Source organism: Pagrus major, chromosome 16, assembly GCF_040436345.1.
Source record: "Pagrus major chromosome 16, Pma_NU_1.0".
Lineage (NCBI taxonomy): Eukaryota > Metazoa > Chordata > Actinopteri > Spariformes > Sparidae > Pagrus > Pagrus major.
Window position 1 is genome coordinate 23542930 of NC_133230.1, and position 21698 is coordinate 23564627.

General features: G+C 44.7%; 2 protein-coding genes across 9 annotated transcripts in view; both read right to left on the bottom strand.

Moving 5' to 3' along the window:
• Nucleotides 1–2101, bottom strand: part of LOC141010859 (regulator of G-protein signaling 6) — a 36289-nt gene extending 34188 nt beyond the window's left edge. For all 6 annotated transcript variants that reach the window (XM_073483992.1, XM_073483991.1, XM_073483990.1 and 3 more), the window contains exon 1: nt 2018–2101. In XM_073483992.1, the coding sequence (XP_073340093.1) occupies nt 2018–2101 (84 nt within the window). The remainder of the gene's footprint in view (nt 1–2017) is intronic.
• Nucleotides 2102–9123: 7022 nt separating this feature from the next.
• The window catches only part of LOC141010429 (signal-induced proliferation-associated 1-like protein 1), a 39103-nt gene continuing 26528 nt past the window's right edge, over nt 9124–21698 (bottom strand). For all 3 annotated transcript variants that reach the window (XM_073483387.1, XM_073483390.1, XM_073483389.1), the window contains exons 8-21: nt 18708–19287; nt 17213–17487; nt 16577–16834; nt 16341–16484; nt 16090–16247; nt 15893–15975; nt 15371–15789; nt 14195–14410; nt 13410–13572; nt 12336–12537; nt 11882–12031; nt 11581–11698; nt 11216–11294; nt 9124–11075 (exon numbers count right to left, since the gene is read on the bottom strand). In XM_073483387.1, the coding sequence (XP_073339488.1) occupies nt 10932–11075; nt 11216–11294; nt 11581–11698; nt 11882–12031; nt 12336–12537; nt 13410–13572; nt 14195–14410; nt 15371–15789; nt 15893–15975; nt 16090–16247; nt 16341–16484; nt 16577–16834; nt 17213–17487; nt 18708–19287 (2989 nt within the window). In that variant the 3' untranslated portion in view covers nt 9124–10931. The remainder of the gene's footprint in view (nt 11076–11215; nt 11295–11580; nt 11699–11881; nt 12032–12335; nt 12538–13409; nt 13573–14194; nt 14411–15370; nt 15790–15892; nt 15976–16089; nt 16248–16340; nt 16485–16576; nt 16835–17212; nt 17488–18707; nt 19288–21698) is intronic.

Here is a 21698-nt window from a genome sequence, read left to right on the forward strand (position 1 = left end):
GTATCTTAACCTTTACCATCTATACATTTCACAAAGGTGCTGCCCACTCTTTGAAATATTTTTATCTCTTGACTGGGACTGCACTAGTTGCTCCTGGCAGGAAGATACTGATGTCTTCCAGCTGACAGGGACCTCTGGGATGAAGCTGCCAGTGTTTTCCCAGGCGGCTGAGCATATTGGAGGCCATCTGCCTCTCTGCAAGCAGCGCCTTCACACTGCGCCAGGCTGCCCACCCACCGAGTCCAGAGGCTATGGGCACTCTGCCCTCAAAGACCCAGCACCTCTCTATCGTTTGGCCTCTTTGACATCTTCAGCTCGTGAGTGAAATATAAGGAAATAAGAAACTACATCAATTAAATTAAAGGTCAGATACTACATTGTGACCACACAGCTGGTCTCAAATTGTTAGTCCTCAGCTTCTTTCCTTTCTCAAAAGCTTCAAATCCAAAGTCACATTTTCAAAGCAGCAAGGGCGGAAAAATCCTGTCACTCTCAGAATCATCTGTCTGTTGTCACAGCGTATGACTAAAACATGAAATGATGAATATTCCCTCAGGCAGCATCCTGACAAGCAAAAACTAGCCTCCTAAATGCGTTGCCTCCAGGCATGTGTGGCGTTACATAATGAAGCTCTGCTGTGAAATCCACGAAGATGCCCAGTGTTACACGCAGCTACAGTATGTTCTCTCTGCAGCGTGACGGCTTCTCAGAATACATGCAGGGTAATGACAATGCCGAGTAAACAATGGATGCGTGGCCCACAAAACAGACACACAAACATGTTTGACGGCTCCGTGTCACCTGTTCAGGAAGAGAAGCCATCTGTGTCGGGATGGGCATAGATTTGATTTGAATAATGATTATCATTCCTGGCAGAGACTTGAAAAGAAATACCCGCTGCTACGTTAACAGGTTGAGTATTTACAGGACACAAGTGAATTGTTGCTGGCAGTGCACTTCCACTACCCCTTAAGCTGCCAACTGCTGACGTATGTGACACTCTGCTCATGGCACACAATCCCAGTAGCATCATTATCAGAAGCATTGTGAGAGATTTATCAAGCTTCGGAGCACAAAGCAGATCATTGACAGTTTTTCCAGGTGATCTGCACACTGGAGGTGTTCGTTACATAGGAATAGGGAATGCTTGAGGTTGTCACCGAGCTCTATAAACTCCACACTGACACATAGTTAACAACAACACGCATGAAAGAGAAATTTTACCACTGACGCAGCTGCTGTCAACAATTATTTCGTGTCCTGTCTCGCACATCCCGCCACTAATCTGTTTACCTCGCTTTATAAACGGACAATCATTAGGAGCGGGATGAAACAACAGATTTGGGACAGTGGGACAGGATCTGTCGACTCCGTCTTGCTTACAGCACACTTTTCACCATAATCACGACAGCAGGCTTGCTGGTAGAAGAGGATCCCGTGGTTTAAGTCTGATCAAAAGAAGCTTTTTTTTTAAGTGGGCTGTCACTGTGCTGGCAGAGAGATAACAAGCTATTCGTCGGTTGAGGAGGAATAACCAGTCTCTCATTGGCTGTTCCCAATCCCGGCCCTGGAGTATCAGCTACTTCCTCTCAGCCGAACATCCGCGTAATTAGCCACCGATACCGCTCACCCTGTCCAATCAAACAGCCGCTATTGAAAGTGAGGCACCACGGGGACGAGGTAATTACCCTTGACACGAAAAGGACCTCTCACTGCCCAAACCCTCACTGATGGGATTGAGGGCTTATTACAACATCGGAGGGATGAAGTTTCCCAGACAAGTGATGGTACAGTTGTAGGGAGAAGGTCCGAGAGAAAGAGAGAGATAGAGTTGAGTTTGTTTCAAGATGGCTGGAAGAGAAGCTTCCTGACATCTGAGTTTGACAGTGAAACCAGTGCGTGGTAGATACGGACCAGTGGGCTGTCAGGAGCCTGTCTACGGGTCATTGCCTCTCAGGGAATGTTTCTCCCTTCATACGGACCACATATTGTGGCACACACAAAGAGTCAGCCTTGCCTTTCTGTAGACGATCATATTGGGGGAGTCCTCCTCTGGATCAGTGGTGCCCACGCCTCCCTGGTCTTTGGATCCCTCCGCCATTTTCGCTCAGTCCTGTGGAAGAAACAGATGAACCGCGTGAACACAGCACACAACATCAGCTGGGCGGAGGAAGAACACAAAATGACAATTTGATAAACATCAGTCAGCAGTTCTATTTCCCCTGCGGAACAACATTCCTCCAGCCGTTATCGTCATGACATTCAGCTGCCAAAATGTATGCTGCCGTCTCGGAGAGTAGACGCCTGTCACAGTAGGGACAGATAAGAGAGCTCAGGTAGGCTGATGTTACATGAATATTAACTAAGCCACAAAGTTAAATCATGAGAGTACAACACTGCAGTGATTCCCAACCAGGCATACATATGGGACACTGATGCACCTACCAGGGGCTACATGAAATATTGTGCAGAGGCTAAACTACTTTGAAAAAAAACAGATTATGATTTGAATTTTAGGAAAAACATAAGAGTAGACTCTACTCTAAAAGTAGAGAATAAACAGCACAAATTTTAGCCAAAATTAACCCGAGTGAATAATGTTTAGATTGGTGAATGAACAGCTAGGGTAGTGTTAGCTAAAGGTATAGTTAAGTTAGCGAAAAGTAATGGATACATTAATACATGGCGAGTTGAAATAGCGAAACTTAACTGTACAGCGTTGAAATGGTTGCAACTTATGCTACTCAACATGGTGTTAGTCCAGATACAAACCTGAACACACTGACAGTTCATGTATGAAAAAATATTTCAACATTATCCACATTCATGTAGCCTAATCAACAGTGTTCAACAACATCCCATTAAAAATCAAATCAACACATTTGAACAGTGAGGGTGGTGTCGATTAAAGGGTGACCTACTTCTGGCAAAACAAAAAAAAAAGGTCAGCAATCACTGCAGTACAGGATATCAGCTCGGGGGGTGCGAGATGGCAACAATTAAAGGCTACACCACAGATGTGTGTTTACAACACCTCCGCAACGAGACACTGGTGTTCCTAATTGATGAACCCGCACTGAGGTGATACTGCGAGTTTAATTGTGGTCAGTGCTAGTCACTGTTGTTGTTTTTATGCTAAGTGTCAGTAAGTGCTGACTCCATTAGCAGCGATCATATCATGGTTACCTCTGATCTGCCTGCATTCCCCAGATTAGCCCCCCCAGGCTTTGAGAGCTGCTGTTAAGGGATTTATTTACAACCTCTACACAGTCCCCATCACTTTCTCTAGGCTGTCCCCCTCTCCCTCCCTCCCTCTCACTCTCTCAGGAGAATTAATTCTGCTTAACTAAGGATTTCCATAACGTACGCTGACGACCGGGCTTCAGCTTGCCTCCTTAGCCCCATCTACCCTTTGCCATTGAAGGCTCCCCTGTGTATTAAAAGGGTTAAACCATTTGTTAGTCCTTTAATCGTGTGGAGGAAAGCGGGGTGAGGCGGTGGATTACACAGTTCGACACATTCATAATTTTTGGTACTTAGAAAACACAAAGTGCGAGAGGATAAAGCCGCCAGGAAAAAAATAATAATCACACGGCTCACTGGGCCTCACTATTCACTGTAGCAGCTATTTGTCTTTGAAAAGAGCTATGATGAGCTATTGAGGGGGGGTGAAAGCACAGAGGATACAGACAGCATGCCATGTCAGGCACACATGAGCAGGCACAATATGAAACCTTCATACATTAACTAAATTAGTAACACTGCATCTTGCCATGGGCCAGCCGCTGGCGAGGGATTTGGAGTAGATGAATTATATAATTGTAGCCGTGCGGTGTTACAAGTTTGAACAACTGCAAATAATGGCTCTGGTGGAGAGAGTGACAGAGAGAGGGGGGAGATTGACATTGTTAAAATTCAGCGTGCCACCAGCTTGCACAACGGCAGACATGCAAGGTGGCTTTGTCACCATAGTTGAACACTTTAATCTCTTACACCACGGAGCATGGTGATGCGCATGAGTGAATAAGTAATCATCCGCTCTCGCCTTACTGTTTGTTATCACCACCAGAAGTGCGGAGTGCAGCACTCCCCATTGGCCAACACGTCTGTGCTCTTTTTTTTTTTTTTGAGTCTTAGCACATTAGACAGCTAATCTTTGCACCCGCCTCAAGGGCCATATAGAAAAGGCAAAGGCGGTATGGATTGCATAGCACCTGCTTAAAGAAAATAATAGTGTGCCAATAGGTCCCCTGTGAACAGGAAGCTGTAATTCTAGAGAACAACTTCCTCCCAATAGAGCTGCTCAAGCATGCAAATCAAACTCCACAGAGGGCCCATCCAAAGATGTTAATTGAAAGCTTGTGTCAAAGTGATGGAGTCCGGACACTGAACCAGAGAGCACCAACCAGCATGCCCTCATGTGCAGCACAAGTGTGTCTCCTCACATGCACGCCCTCGAATCCGAGCGCACGGCAAACACCAATTCACGAGGAGACAAACATAAAAGGACATTGCATACACACACACACACACACACACATATTCACAGGGCAGAGCCCCCTGCAATGGCTCGAGCAAACAAGCCAATGGACGCCCAGTCAACTGAAACAAACTGAATAAACTGGAGTTCGCACACAAACATGCACAGAACAAGCCGCGCTCCAGTTACACCCAGAACCACATTGTGACTGTGAGTCCCAAAGCCCTGTTCAAGCGCAGCGGGCGAGCAGCCGAGTGCAATGCAACATCTGTGACACCTGACAGTTGCCATTACTGAAGCATTCATTACCTTAGAAACAAAATAATGCCTGGTCCACTCTCTCTGCTCCCCCAGTTGGCTCCCCCTTAGCAACAAGCAGCAGGCAGGTTCATGGTATAATTGGCAGAGGGGGAGAGAAGGGGATGAAGAAGACTGGGTGATGAAAGCAGTGAAGCAGTGAGAAAGAGAGTGAGAGAGAGAGAGTGAGAGAGAGAGAGAAGCTGGCTGGTCACTGCAGTATTCCTCTATTCCTCCTCCTCCTCCTCCTCTTCTTCTTCTTCTTCTCTCTTCACCAGTCCTGCCTTGCCCCGGCAGTTCAGGAGAGCCTCACATGTGTGCACCTCGTTCATCCCCCCTCTCCCTCTGTCTGCATGTGCTCGAGTGTGAGCGAGAGCGAGAGAGCGAGTGTGTGTGAGATAGAGAGAGAGAGAGAGAGAGAGAGAGGGAGGGAGAGGGAGGGAGATGCTGTGCAACAGAGAGGGGCAGATCAAGTTGGAAAAAGGGGGAGGGATGAAGGAATTAGAGAGAATATAAAGAGGAGAATAGAGGGAGGAGAAAGACAGACAGAGGGAGAGGGTGTGTGCGTGTGCGCGAGGCAGAGTGTATGTGTGTGTGTGTGTGTGTGTGTGTGAGAGAGAGAGAGAGAGAGAGAGAGCAGTGGATGCACAGTGAAGAGGAAAGGAGGACAGAGAGCGAGAGATGCACACTGCAGCAGCGCCCACCGATGCTGAAAATGAGAAACATTTCATTAGGAGGATATTGAAATGCTAATATAAAAACAATTTACTGATACTGAGCACACACGCGCACAGTTCGCCAGGCTATAAATATATATTCCAGGACTGTTTGAGCGAGCAGAGCTTTTTATTTTCCCATTCAAAGCTTACGCGTGAGAGGCTGCTCATTGCTTGTTCCCCCCCTAAGAAGGCTGTGATCCAAAGTTAGACACATTTCCATAACTGGTATTTATATTTCTGAAGCTCTTATCTCCCTCACACGGCTATAAATTCCACTTTGGTGCTGGAGGATGGCAAACATGTACCCTTCTTCTGTCTCCAGCTACTCCACTCTTGCATGTTTTCTCCTCTCTTTTTTTCTCTCCCCCCCTTTTCTCTCTTCAAGGAAACTCTGGAGTCATTCAAGCTTAAATGGCAAGCCGAACGAATGAACCTTTTTTCCTGCAATAAATGAGATCCCAAAAGCCCCCCGAGGAAGACACTCCAGAAATACATGGCATGGCCAATTTGTGAATGCATGCATGGAGAGTGAACACAAGCAGACGCACAGCCACACACATACAGATGTTTGTGTTGACACGACCAGTTCACCAGTTATCAAAGGAACCATCCGGCTCGCTTTTCTTCGCCGCGTGTTCCTCTTCTTTCTTCCTTACAGCAGCGTGTTGTTATCTAAGCAGAGGTCCCTGCTCTGTGAAGCACCCCCCCCCCCCCCCCCCCTCCTCTCTTCATTGCTTTTGAAAATGTTTGTAGGCGCTTCAAATATTCCTCGCACACAGAAGAGACCTTGAACGAGCATTTTATCAAGCGAAACAGATGAAAAGCCCAATTCTCATTATTTAAAGTTCAGTGTGCTCAGGATTTCACTTCAGGGCGAAAGCAGATTAAGTCAGAAAATTTTAAACAACTCCAAAGTGCTGGTCTTGGTAAATGTGGTAACCAAGGGAAACCAAGGTCACACTCCCGTGTGAGTGGTGTACCTATTAGTGTGAAACCATCCGTCGGCCCACGGTGCTTACCCCACACATTTCTCTAATAGTTTTCAGCAGGAAGAGAGCATGACTTCATATCATGTCCCGCCCATCCCCCACGTTAAAAAGAGCTCTGCTATCAAACTCCACATCTACTTCTCTGTACATCCACCATATAGCGATATGATTTAACCAGCCATGCCTGCAATCAGCATATCTTCCTATCTCATGAGCTGCTCCGGCATTAAGGAGAGCCATCATTAATAACAAGGTGACAGACAGACACACAGACAGACAGGGACTTCTCTAATCTGCTTTAAGGGGGCCAGCCCTGCTATAATCTGCATTAATGCTAAATTATTGAACAGGCTGTTCACAGCCACACCACTGCCAGAGAGCAACACTACTGGCCACACGCCTGATACCACAGAGATCCTGCTGGATGTACAGTGATCAAAGAGGCGTGTTGTGTATTTATTAGCTGGACAAATCCAGAAAGTGTGAGGCTGGTGTTGAAACGTGGAGATGCGGTGGAGACATTCATAATTGAAAGAAACGTTTTAAAACAGCCCAGAACTTGACCCGCTATAAGGTTCAATCAGGCCTGTCTAACAAAAAACTATAAAACAATTCATTTAAATATATATTCGTGTGATGTAAAACGCTCTTTAAATATGTAGAGTGATTCATTTTGAAATTATTTTTCATAATCTGAGCACTGCTAGCAGAATGACACTTTCTGTGAGAAGTCAGCCAATGAAGGGAACACGTTAGGTTTCACTTGTGGCCTGCCATTTTGTTTTAGTTTTTTTTTAAAAATCTGTCTTACAACAATATTCACATGCTCATACGTGTGTTGAAAGAGATTAGTCACTAATTGTCCGTACTGGCCGAGCATCCTCTTCCTGATGGATTTTCAGTGTAGGATGTGGCGGGCAGTCTGCAGTCCTCACTCTGTTCAGCCAAACAGTCTGAGTTGGATAAATCTGTTTTTTTAATGTGAAATTTCCTCATTTTATCCGTGAGAGCAGCGTGGCTCTCGGGATGTTGGTCAGCTTAAATATCTCAACAGCTGTTTGCTGGACTGCAATGAAATTTGGTACAGCCTCTGGAGAAGGCCTATAAATCCCAATGACTTGAGTGATCCTTCCACATTTTATCTTGTGCAGTTATTAAATATCAAATTTAAATCTGCCTAACTTTGGTTTATACCCCATGCCTCAGCTCAACTTTGTGTTGAGTGCTAATTAGCTTATGTATGCTAACTTTTGCTATCCCACTTTAGTTTGCTAGCATGCCATATAGGTAAAAACTAAGATGATGAACCTGGTAAATATTAACTGTAAATGTCAATATGTTAGTGCTGTCACTATGAGCGTGTTAGCATGCTGATGGTAAGATGTAGCGACACATAGCAGGTAGCATGGCTGTAGACATACCTCCACTGCAGTTCAACAAGGAAACTGAGGAATCAAAAGAGGCGATCTTGTCCTCAAAAGATGCAAATTTTGGAGACATGCACTTGATTTATCTAACTCGGGCTGCTGAGGCCTTATATAAGCTTCACCTTAAAGGGTAACTCCACCAACTTTACACATTAAAGTGTGTTTACAGGGGTTGGCGAGGACTACTTCATATGTGAAAAAAGTAGAATGAAGCCTTTTGTGGCTCCAGAGGAGGCTATGTGTAAATAGATAAATTACCTACAGTGTGTTGCATTGTGGGTAATGTAGGGTGCCAGGATTTGAAAAGGAATAGAGAAAGCATGGAATAAAAAAGGCAATATTTCTGGTTCTGCTGTATCGATTTTCAACTGTCCATAATGAGTCCAACGGTGTAATAGGAGTGCGATGCTAGAGCAGTGGACTGCTTTTCAAAACATGGTGCCTACTACATTACCCACAATGCACCTTAGCCACTGAGTAGCATCACTGGAGGATATTTATCAGATTACATGCAGCTTTCTCTGGAGCCACAAAAGGTTTGTACTACTTTTTTCCACATATGCCGTAGTACTCGCCAACTCCTGTAAACACACTTGAATGTGTAAAGTTGGTGGAGTTACCCTTTAAGGTGAAGCTTATATAAGGCCTCAGCAGCCTGAGTTAAATAAATCACATTAAATAGGGATCTCTTTGTGGCCAATGTGGTCAGTAGGAACATTCCTGGGAACCAATACTTCTATCATTGTACATGTGGCCACGCGAGTACTAGTCTAAGAGAAACTGAAAGAAATGTCAAACTATCCTTTTATGTGATTTTAATTTAAAGTATGTCCAAAAACAACATCTCAGTAGTAAGCCATAACTCTGCAAGACATCACACTCAAGTCATTTATTGGATCCATAATCGTCCACATCTTCACCCCGGCGTCTCTCAGGTCCTCCTCATCCATCAATCTGTCTGATCTAGACTCGTCTCTGTCAGGGCAACTGCCTTGTGTAATCAAGCCTAAGTGGAAAAACAGCAGCTCTCTGTTAATCACAACACAACAGCAGGCGGCCACCTCCTGCCAGGTCACTGACAGGTATCCATTAACTCCGAAAAGCCACCTCAAAAAGCCCCGGCAGTTACGTTACTCCTCCTGTTTTTGTCTTGTTACGCAGGAAGGTTTGCAGGAAAAACACCACGCCAAGAACAAATCTGTGACACAAAGTGTAATTCAACAAAATATCTTTAATAGATATAAACATTTTTACACATCACAGCTCAATGGAAACAGAATCACATGCCGTCACACATGTTAAGAATGAAGGTGCAGGGGCGGTCTGCTGTGCTAGGGGCCTGGGACTCATTTGTGTGATTCACGCTCATGATCTTCGTCCTGTTTTATTCCCGGGTTTGTCTTTTATATCGGCCCTTTCACTCTCCACTGTATCCCTAGCCAATAAAGCAGAAATACATCAAAAAATAATCTTAGAAAATAAGAATGAAGGTGCAAATTCTGATGAATATCAAATTCTCCTTATATACAGTTGCACAGTATCTCGAGTACAAAAGGAAACAGTTATGAGGCTTAAATAAGGACTTTCAATTCAGGTCGGGCTTACAAGCAGATTTACACGCTACAGAAAACCCTGTAGCTGAAATTTTAGGATTTACACAATATCTTACTATGTAATCATATATCGAACAGTACCGATTTAATCTATGGAGAGAGTCGGGGACCAGAATGAGGCCTTTTTAGCATGCGATGGATGAAGGAGGGGGGTCCGTTCCATGTAGCATTTTACATGTCGTCAACACTAGGTGGCACTGTCGATCAATCCACTGCAGCAGGCAGGACTTTCGTAAAAATGAATTTTGGATCAAAAGTTAGCGAAAACTTTGGATTTAAAGGATATATTCTCTGATTATAATAAGTACATGCAGATCTCTAGCTGCATATGGCTGATTTTTTTTTTCTTGGTCACCATCTTTGTCATAAATACTCTTTATTATCATATCCAGGGCAGAGGCGAGAGAAAATAAATGTTAACATCATATATTTACAATAATCTGAATAAGTGACACTGATCGGTCAATATCTACCTTTATGGCACCAATACTGTTCTGTGTTATTTTTTACAATATATATTCTTTTTATCAGCTTGTGACCAGTAGTCCTATACATGTTTTAACTGCTTTTAACCCTCTAGTACTTAAACATTTGATACACTTTTACAATATTATTACATAGGCAGTACAGACAGGCACTTGACCTTACAGTGTTTACAGTTATGTGCTATGCAAAGGGTCAGTCTGTCTGCGTCTACCTACCCACGCTGCTACTGAAAAAGCGTATTGTCGTACAGGGAGTGACATCTCACATCATCTCATATAGCTTCTTTTCTTTTGGTTAGTAATAAAAAATAATCAGTGTCGTTATCACCGAAAGTTTAAACAGCAACTAATCAACACACTGTCACGTAATTCTTAGAAAGTGTCGACCTCTAGCAGAGGAATATAGGACTGTTTTCACCAGCTCTCTCTCATTTTAAATTGCGTCGGAGCTTTTTTTAATTGGAAATCTGCTCACTTGTAATTAGGTTAGCCCGGAAGCTAAATGGGGACAGCAACTTTAAATCCCTTGAGGTTAGTTTCAACATCTTGCGGTCTCTGACATGCAGGGATACCAACAATCCATTAATTTGGACACAAAGCATCGTATCTTTGAAATTCAAAGGAAGGGAGTGCATGCTGATCAAAACTGACACACGCTCGCACCACTGCTCCTTTTTCCTTCTATCCCCCTGTTCTGTTCCAAAACGTCTTTAATGGTGTTTATTCCACAGATCCACAAGGCTGAGAAGGATGACATGTAAGTCCATGTTGGCACTGGTTTGTGAAAGCCCAAGAGCAACAGTTCATGTTGTGAGTTTTTATAAGTAATTCTGTTGTAAGTGCAGTACTGAACAGGCGAGTTCAGGTCCGTTTGAGTAGTGGTCAGACTCCCCAAGTAGAGCAGCTGTGTCGGAGTGTGCGTCAGTTCATGTCGATGGTGTTAAAGACCCACTCTGTGAACTTCTTGAGCTTGGCTGAGGCGCTGTAGGACTCCTCCAGGAGACGCTGGTTGTCCTCTCTCAGGCTCTCGATCTGAGCCTGCAGTGACGCCTTGGCATCCTTCTCCTGGTGGTGACACAGATTTTACATTAGAGTCCGACTGATACTCAATTCTGATACTCAAAAAAATCCAATATCGATATATATGTCTTCGATACTTAAATTTTTCAAGGAGGAGCTCTCACGCTTACTGAACCATAACTCACCTTCTTCAAGTCGTCCTGTAGCACCTTCACCATGGACTCTAGCTGGCTGACCTTCCCCATCAGGCAGGCTGGAGTCTCTCTGTAAAAAGGACAACCAGGAGATTAGCTGGAACAGACACTGAGACTTCAGAGTGAAGCAGTAGTTAAAGCTGCACCACAGTCCAAAGTTGCCAGTGCCAAAAACTACAGATGCTGATTTAACTGTTTAGCATGCAGTCAAACTAAGTAACTAAGACTAATAAGTGACATCAGCTGCAGCAGGGGTTTGATTGGACTGAAATCTGCAGGGTCTTCCGTGGCACAGTGCTGGACACTGGTGGATTAAAGCAAACACTGGTCCCAGGCCATGACCTTAGGCCTCTTACCCAGGCGACGGCTGTCTCAGTGGGGCAGCCTGAGGCTCAGCCTGCTGGGGGCTGGTGGCGGTAGCACTCTCAGCTACAGAGCTCTCCTCTTGGGCTGCTAGGAAGACCAGCCTCTGCTCTGAATAAAACACAGTTAAAAGACATATTATTAGACCTGGAGAGAGAACAAATACAGAATCGCACTGCCATCTTGTGGTGAGATTAAAAGTGGCAGTTGGGTTTCTACGCCACACCTTCCAAATAATGTAAATAATTAACCTTCCAATGACTTCGAGAAGGAAATGAATACACGCGTGCCTACCCTCAAATGCCTTGGCGGCGTCTACCAGGTGGGCCCAGTCCAGTGGGCCATCTGCCCCAGCGCCAGGCAGGGGCATGAGGACAGGGTCCTGCAGCTGCTGCCTCTTCCTCTCCAGATCCAGTTCTGAGCTCTCTGGGGCTGACAGGTCTCCTGGGAGGGAGAAACAGGAAAGTAAAATACTGGACAACATGTTCTGCTGTCTGTTTATCCCATGACAGAAAACAAGAGAAACTGTGGAACCAACAGTGATGCTACATTTAATTCGCAAGTGTGGAAAATATTTCCTTTTGGTGTGTCTATATCCTGTTTTTTTAGAATTAGATTACAAACCTTATTATCTGAAGACCTGATATGTATTACAAACGTCCTACTTCATTTCTTTAGTTATAACTACAAACAAAACATATCAAATGTCAACTTCCTCTATGATCAGCTATAAATACTGAAGATTCACCCAGAGATTTATGCGACGCTCGCCGGCTTGGTCCATGGCGAGTTGTGGGTGAGCGTGGCATGGTGGAGCAGCTGAACAGAAGGTCAGTAGGCGTGTCACGCTGTCCGCTGGAGGATGGCTCCCTCTGTCCGCCGTAAATACTCTCATCCGACAGGGTTCTCTGGATGGAGCGACGAGTGGGCGGTGGACCTGGAAACAATGGCTTCAGATAGAGATGGAAACAGATAAGTGGCGGGACTCAGGTAAGTGAAAAATAGTGCAAATGGCATTTATTTGGTATAATCAATTTCAAATAAACACAAAGTAAACAAGAATGCCAGTGGTTGTGAACCTTTCTTGTAAGTCCCACACAGTGTCGTTGAGCTTAATCGACTCTACTGTCATGTTCCAAGTATGATTTCATCAATGGATTACAAACTGGATGTTCCTTAACATTATATAAAAGTGTCTCTATATAAGTTGCTATATTTTTTTCATACAATCAAATATATAGGCTGCTTGCTCAAGTGCACATTTGTGCTACTACCCCTTGTAGTGGCAAAAGCTGGAATTATTCAACCATTTATTCCTTACTTTTAGTTAATTATATCGCTTTTAGCTAACCATTTCAAGGTTTATTCATTACTTGAAGCTAACAGTTTCAGTGTTTATTAGTCAAGTGTAACTGTTTTGACTGCTTATCCATTACTTATAGCAAACTATTTAAAACTTTTTATCCATTAGTTACAGCTAACTATTTCAACCTCTCTGCTCAAACTAGTATTCAGGTGTTACAGCTGTGTCTGGCTGATGGTAGCTAATTCTTGATATAGTATAAACATAACACCAATTTGTAATCCCATTTTCTTCCTTAACAAAAATATGTGGATATATTTTTAAAATCAAATTTAATTAATAAATAAATCAATTTTAAAAAATGGATCTCTATTTTTTTTTAGCTCATGTTAGTTTGGTAAATTAGTTGAGCTTTCCACATAACACCTGGCAACACAAGAGTACAAGGACCTCTGGTCAGTAACCATAATATTACTAGCATCAGTATATAGACATTTATGCTACAGCCTTTTTCTGTACCTTCTCTTCACTTGTTGTGGGTGGAGGGCTGTCAAGTGTGATGAGCTTCTTCAAGTCTTCTTCCAGGCTGGACTTGGCAGTGTGCCGCTGGGGCGACTGGGAGCCCCGGAGATTAGCCCTGAGCTGCGGCTGACCGCCCAGCAGACCGTCGCTCTGGTGCCGTCTGGAGAGAAAAGCTAAGTTAAGAAAGCCCAAAAGCAAACGTACTGGAGGTGAAGAATGTAACAGAGCATGCCTGTGTTTAAAGGTCATCAGTTTAAATTCTGAGACGCAGATTAGGCTCTGTAAATGATAAGAAGCTATAAGTATCCCCTCAAAATGTGATGTCAACATGCCCTTTACATGACACTTCACCACTTTATTGCTTCCGACAGGAAAAGCTGTGGTCTGTGGAGCAGCTGTATAGTGTGAAAACAGCAGTTGTCATCAACCACAAATTACGCAAACATCCTTTGGGCCAAACAGTGAGACATATGATGCCCTGAATGAATGAAAATGGGCAATTATGTTTAGTCACCCTGCTCTGGGAACCAAGGGATTTTTTAACAAAAAGTATGGTGCTACACCACATGGTGGCAGTGTTGGCCAAATTAGCATAAGCTCTGCTATCAGGTGAGCAGTCAGTGGGCCAAATAATGACTACAGTCATTCCTTCTCCCAGTCTCTCAAACATCAATGCCAACAACAGCAGGATATATTTCTTCACTTTGCTGAATGATCATTATCACAACTTGCGCCACTTTTAAACATTCACAGATGTTTGGTGAAAACTATTCCCATCTTACTTGCGAGTGCTGCCAAAGTCCACAGAGTTGACAGTTCCCCCAGGTTTCCTCCAGCCTATCAGGTACTTTGAGGTCGCTCCTTGACGAGGGTAGAAACTCTTGCTCCCCGGGGACTGGCAGTTCTGGGACGTGGCCGAGGTGCCCGCAGCTGCTGCCTCGTCTTGCGGTGACGTGGGGCTGCAGCCCTGGCCAGTCGGACTCCCTGAGTGGCCAGAACTGAGCGTGGGGCGAGAAACATGCACGGGTTAAAGAAGGTGAAACAGACTTTGATATTTATGTAATTGTTAAATATGCAAGCGCCGAGATTAAGTGGTTGCAAAAGTGTAGAGTGTAAGTGGAGTATTCGTGTGTTGGCCTTCTGTTGTTTAATTTATTTTGTCCTTTGTTCAATTAGCATGACTGATGGAGCGTCAATATCTGTAATTTTACTCAAATTTAATTCCCCCTGACAGCCACTTTTCAAGTTCAAACTGTAAAAAATACTTTGGCGTTTGCATGAACTGTTTGCATACATAAACAGAACATAACTGCATTAGTTTACCTGTTCCATCACTACTTATCTTTCTATCACTGCGGATGGGATCAACTTATGAATTTATAGACAAAAAAATAGGACACAGTGTCCTTGCACTCCATTTCTTCAAATAACGTAGCACGACATAAAAGCTCAAATTTTCAAACAGCAAGTTTTCTGTCTGGCTGCAAGCGCGCATGTGCGTGCGCATACTATAAAACAAAGCTGCCAATGTACAGGTCTGGTGGAGCTGAGTTATTTCTGGCTGAGTGAAGAAGAGAGGGAGGAAAAGCTTTGGTTGATTCAAAGGAAGCGGGATTTAGGAGAGGGGAAACAGTGCTGAGCTCACAGTCTGCATTTCTAGCAACTTCAAGCACTTCCTTTCTATCATGGGCATCGGGAGACCGAGATACATAGAAATGCAAAACCACGCGCACACACACACACACACACACACACACACACATACACATACACAGCTATTTCATTCTTCCTCTCTGCCTTTGTTAATGCCAAACCGCAGAGCTTTGGACTTTTCCATCTGGGATGGTGCAGGATATATCCGGACTACAATGAATCACTGTCTGTTTAATGAAACATTGATGTGGGGGCAAAAAATTCCTCAGCTGCCTACAGCTGACTATAACAGAACAGCAGCACACCTGGAGTGGGAGGCGGCATCACTCAGGCTGTAGGAGCCACTGTCAGGAACAAGGGGAAAGGCTGATGGACTCTTCGCTTGGATCTCAATGCCTCCAATGGCAAGAGAGTCTGGTGGTGGAGGTGGAGTGTCTGTGGCCCTCTGGCTGCTGCCTGTTGCGTCATCCTGCCATGGGATTTTGTCTTTGGCCCTGAAGGCACCGGTGGAAGAAGCTGTGCTGCTTTGTGTGGCAGTGAAGGAGGTGGCATCGATGCCGCTGTCGGTGGAGGCGCCCTGAAGGTAGCCGTTGAGCTCGAGATCGCTCCGCACGCCTGAACGCGAGCCCACCTCGTACCACTTCTCATCGCTGTGGGCGGAACTGGAGGCGTTGCTCGAGAGGGTGTTGCTGCTCGACTGGCTGGATGAATACGGAGCATCCGGCTATTCAGGGACGAGAAATCAAATTAAATTATCATCGTAGCTTGCTATGAAATAAGAGCGAAGAAATCACATAAAATATTGAGTCTTGTTGAATCTGACTCGCCTTCGTGCTTTTGTTCGGAGAAACATGGCCGCCCTGCTCTGATGGCTGGAGTCGAGGAATTACTGCCTTGGACACCACAGTGTCTGTGAGAAGCAAATAAATATGGGTAATGAGGTCTGTAGAGAGCTGAAAAAACAGTAGTAATCATGTTTTATTCCATGGCTAACACTGAGACCAGAGTTCGGCGTTCCTCTTACCCACACTGGTTTTGTCCCCCAGTCTGCTGGTCGCATCCCCCTCCCCAGTTCGGGACCATCCAACGCCAGTGCCGGAGCCGGCTTTGATCCCATTGACCCCGTCACCTGCCACCTGCCGCACAGACGACCCAGGGGACTGGCAGTTGTTGTTATTAAACCTGGAGGGGAGATGAGGGAGGTCAACTATGTTGCAAAGGTAGTGCAGCGGGACAATTTATCATAAGTACCCCATAGTGAGGGCTAAAACGTACCCATCAGGCATTGACTTCTGCCTCCAATGGGAAGAGCTCACGGTGTCTGCATAGGGAAGACTGGAAGGGGAGTTTGTGTTGTGCAGCGTGCGGCCCATCACAATGGAGCAGGCGAGAGCGTAGTTGTCATTTCCTGGGGAATATCTGTGACGACACACAAATATGTCATTAAAGACAAACAGCAGCCAGACAGCTTTTTAAAAATCAGTTTCATAACAGATTATTTATTTTGTGACCTTTTGGGGTTGAGGGGTCGCCCATCGCTGGACACACTTCTGGGAATAGCAGCAGGGTTGCGGTCGCCGAAGTCTGAAGGCGGGGCCTTGATGAGCGTTCCCCCTGTGCCAGCAGCGCGTGTTTGCGGGCTGGATGAGGTGCGCGGCCACTTGGTGTTGTTGTTGGTGGGCCTGAAGGGGAACTTTAACTCGTAGGGCATGCCCTCCTTGTGGTTCTTGTAATCCACAAGTGGCATGTGGTAGATTTCTGAGCAGCCTCTGTTGGCACATGAAGCATTCACAGACAGAATAGTTTAAAGACAGCCTCAACGGACAAGTACATTAGAGTTTCTCTTATATCTATTGATCATCTATATCCACTAGGGTTTATTAAATTGGCATATGACAAAATGCTCCTTTAATCACTACTTTTCCACCCCTAAGATACCTCATTAAGCAGATCATAGTGCTAGCAGTGCTAGTTATAATGATGTAAATGTAGAGGCAGTGGATTAAAAAAACAGAAAACCCAGACCAGTGGATGTGAGTTGATATTAATCAGTGGCAAACCACATCGCAACGGTATAACAATTAGAAATTAATTATTTAGGAGAGGTTTAAAATCGCCCAACATCCCAACCCTAATATCCCCTCTACCTGCGTGGTGTGGAGTCCTCATGAGGTGGAATGATGACCACCTTGACAGTAACCGAGGTTCTGAGCAGGTCGATCATCTGCTCGTGAGACAATGAGGCCACTGACACCTTGCAGATCTCCACCAGCCGGCTGCCCTGCCTGAGCCCGGCCTGCCAAGCGTACCCATAGGGCTCCACCTCAGCAACGATGCCCTCGAAGTTGACATGAAAGCCCAGCTGGCCCAGGGCGTTACGGCGCAGGGTCATCTCTGTGGTCTGACTGCCCTTGGTCAACAGCTACAGAACAGACGGAATGAGAGAGAGCAAAAGAAATGCATAATGTTTAAAACTTTTGCAAACAATTTATGACCAATCAGAGCAGCGTGGACTGACTCAGGAGGGAGGCTTTAAAGGGAGAGGCACTAAAATGTAGCGTTCAGACAGAGTGAAGAGAGGTGCTGCATCAATGGACAGTATGAGAAAAATAACGTGTTTTTTTTTTTAAATTAAAGCATGTAAACATTTTCTAGTAGCCACCCTGAATGAAATGAAGCAGAAAATGCGCAGAATATGGGATCTTTAAAATGCATCCGACACTAGCTCTCATCCCATCCAAGCTGAGGCTCCCATTTCAACCACATACTATGAATACTAAGCACTTTATTTTAAATTATTCTGTACACTCCCATGATAGCTGACTACCATTAGACATCCTATCTAGTTCCTCCTCCAACTGTGGGGAGTTAATTGAAATGTAAACAGTAGTTAGTACAGCCTGGGAGCAGATCACGGAAGGAGCAGATGATGCCTGCAACAAAGACCATGGAAAAAAAAGGGAAAAAAACCCAAAACCTCACAGTCCTGCTTTACAAAGACGGGCACGTGCCAGAACTGGTAGCAAGCAGCAGTAAATCTTTACTGTTTACCACCAACTAGAACTTTACAGTCACAAGATTGATCCAAATGCCCAAACAAAAGGCAGTGCTTTACCTCCACATATACACCACACTGAAAGCCTCAGTGGTGATATCATATCACCAAATTACTATGTATAACGCTCAGCTTGACTTATAATTATAGAGTCAACACAACAGCTGTGGCTTTTTGGTGACTGTATAATTTGAGGCTACACCCTTATGTTGCTATAATAACATCAACAATACGTCGTTTTTCGTGCTACTGCTGTCAAGGAAGTGGTCAGATGAAATATCAGACATCACCGATACCAACTTCACGAGGCACCTTTCGCCCACATACCTGTTCACTGGCTGTTTATTATACTGTTGTAGTCATCGTTATCTGTACAGGATACTCTTTCCAGATGAGTAGACAAAAATGTAAACATAATGATAAAAGAAGTATGCGTTCAGATAGTCAGCTGTGCGAGGATTGTGGTGTTCATTACAAGCTGTCTGTCAGAGACGGGGTGTGTGGCTCAGTGGAACCTCTGATAGCTGCAGCAGATGGTGTGTGCTAATGAGATGTACTGTCATAGACAGTAGTGGTGCCCCACTGACCTCCAGTCTTTTGACAACCTCTCCGAAGTCTTCTGTGTTGTTATTGATGGAGCGCAGTGATACGCTCTCGCCGCGCTCATAGTAGATCTTCATGGAGGCGGGGCTCCCCGTCGACCACCCAATCACATCACGTGTGGCACAGTTAAACACCACCGCTTTGGCCTCCTGATCCAACAGGATGATGAAGTCATTAGAAAGGGCCAACAGGCACTCGCGCTCAGCACCGGCGACCTGGTCTTCAGCATGAACCTGCCAGGTCACGGCCCCCAGGCTCCGAAGCTCCGCCCCGCTGTACGGACGCACCTTCTCCCGCCGTTTGTGCGCCAGAGAGATGAAGGGGAACTTCCCCGTGGGCTCCACCGGAGTACTGGTCACGTGACGCTCTGCCAAGTCCCGCAGATACTCCTGCCGCGTGCGTGTTGCCATGGCGCCAAACTTATCCGACTTGTGGGCTGCGTTCTCGGCGTTGATGACTTTGCTCAACAGGAAGTCCCTGAAGACGGTGGACTTGGGGAAGGTCACGCCCTTGGGGATTGGTGGGCCGAAGGAGGGAACGTCCTGGGAACGGGTGACGGCCACACTGCAGACAGAAGAAGAGGAGAGGAGGGTTTGAGGTCGCTGCTGTAGTGTGTTAACAAACATTGTACACTCAGCAGCCACTTGTACAGTCTTGTACAACAGCTTTGCCACAAATTGTACTTCCACAAAGCTTAGAATTTTTCAGTTCTTGCTGACACTGTAAAAAAAAGGTGATAATTTCTCCTTATGTTTCTTGTTGAGGTTGTGGAGGGTGGTGTTGTTTTAGAGTGCATTATACTGAAAGGTGTTCCTATTACTCTGCCCTTCTCGTGTATGTAAATAAGCTGGCTCTCAATATAATGAAACTACAACCTCGGTAATGAACAGGAAGTTATATTAATACCTCTCTATCTAATGACGCTATCTATTTCTGTACACAGAGCAAAACCGATTTTACAATGTGGTTGCAATGGTTGCAAAACTATACAGCAAAACAAATAAGACAATTTCAACAGGATGTGTTTGTGTATATGTGAAGACAAATACTGTACATCAAAAACATAAAATATAAACAGCATGAAACACAACAAGATGTTACACAGAACTGAACCATGCCACAGGATAAAAGCACTAAAAGCTAACCTAACTCCATTCCCTGATGGTCCTGTAACCGGGAAAATAACACTGCACTGCAAGGACAAACAGCACATGGGCTTGTCAAGAAAAAACATAGTGGAGACATCTTTACATAGTTTCCTCTAAGGCATTGTTGCCTTTGACCTGTTTCACTTGTGAGGATAAAGGAGGGCGTTAGAATTCCTCCGGGCAAGGCTCTCCTCCTGTTACCCTCTGCTGCTCCTATTCCATCTGCAAACAATGGCTGTCCTTGAGTTACTATAAATTAGTGAACAGGTGCAGGTAATGTTGTCTCATACCTGTTCATGATAAAATGGGCTCAGTGTAGAACTAATTCAGCAAAGTGTGCTTTCCAACACACTGGGATTAATTTACCATATGGGAGGAATAGCTCTGTTTCTCAATTCAGCTGGCAGCACGTTTATACCCACTTTGGCTGTGTCATTTCTTCTGTAGAGTGAGGTTGTATAGAGGCTGTAAGTACATATATGTATACAGTCAGTTGCATGTACACTAAAAGCTCATGAGAAAACTGGAAAAGCTGATGTGACAGTCCTGACAAGTGTCTATCCAGCTCATTTAACAGATAACGCAGCCATTGCCTGTAGCAGAAATGTTGCAAACCATGCCTGACTAAACGCGGCGTATAAATACCATACATCCAATCACAGCTGACAGGCCAGCTCCCAGTGCTGCTGACACCCTGCCACTCTCAGCTACATCATGGTATGGAAGAAGCAGTGCTAGAGCGGCTAGAGCAGCTAGAGCTAGCGAGCACAAATGGCCTATGCTTCCTAAACAAAGGTCTAGTTATGCAATCTGCTTTGCTGGCCCCGTGTGACTTTGAGGCAGCGGTTGAAAGCCACAGATTAGCACCCCGCTGGCCCCGGGCCACTTACTCCTCTAATGCTCTGGTCTGGCTCGATATGACCTGAGTATTATCCAAATCTCAGCAGCAGGCAACAACAGGCTATTAATAACGGGATGACTCGACAAATCACAACATGCTCTTTATTAACAGAGATTAGAGGAGTAAAGACACTCCACTATTGACATAGTATTTTTGTAAGAGTCATATGATGTGATGAGAAAGATCAAAACAAAACGGTAATCTTTTTTAAGCCAGTATACACAGGCCTGTCATGACGAGCAATTTATCATCCCAGAAATGACTGGGAACGGTCTGAACAATATTATTGTCATTGTATGCCACTGATATAATAACATAAGAGCATAATAATGCAAGTACACCCTTTAAAGGGCGATGAACTTTTAATTCATAATATTCAGACACTGGAATTGGAATATAACAAAGGATAAAAAATGTTCTAAAGTACAACAACTTTACCAAAACAATCAATAAAATGTGTAAAAATGCTAAGTGCTGCACTCTAATAACAGTAGGGAAACACTGCTAGTCAATCTGGCATCATGTATACTAAAATTATCATGTAAACAAACACACATGTAAACACAACAGGCAATATCAAGATGAGCAAAAATGATCAAGGTCATGTACATTTATCCATAAGTGGATAGTATCAGATACGTTCGGTAAGATAAGTGCCGTAAGTCGATAATTATTGTCACAGGCCTATGCGCATGTGTGTGAGAATCTGTGTGACTGCGATGTGTGTTTATGTTTGCAAACATGCGGTTAGTGATCTGCTGAAATCCGCAGAGCTCATGGTATGAAAGAGGTGGCAAAGTCAAGTCACTGCCTCAACTACACTGTGTTTTTTTAATGAAACCAACACACCAACTCAAACACCTTTAACTCACCTCCTGGTTTCACCAAAAAGCAAGCATGCTCTTCACAGCATTACTGCACAGAAC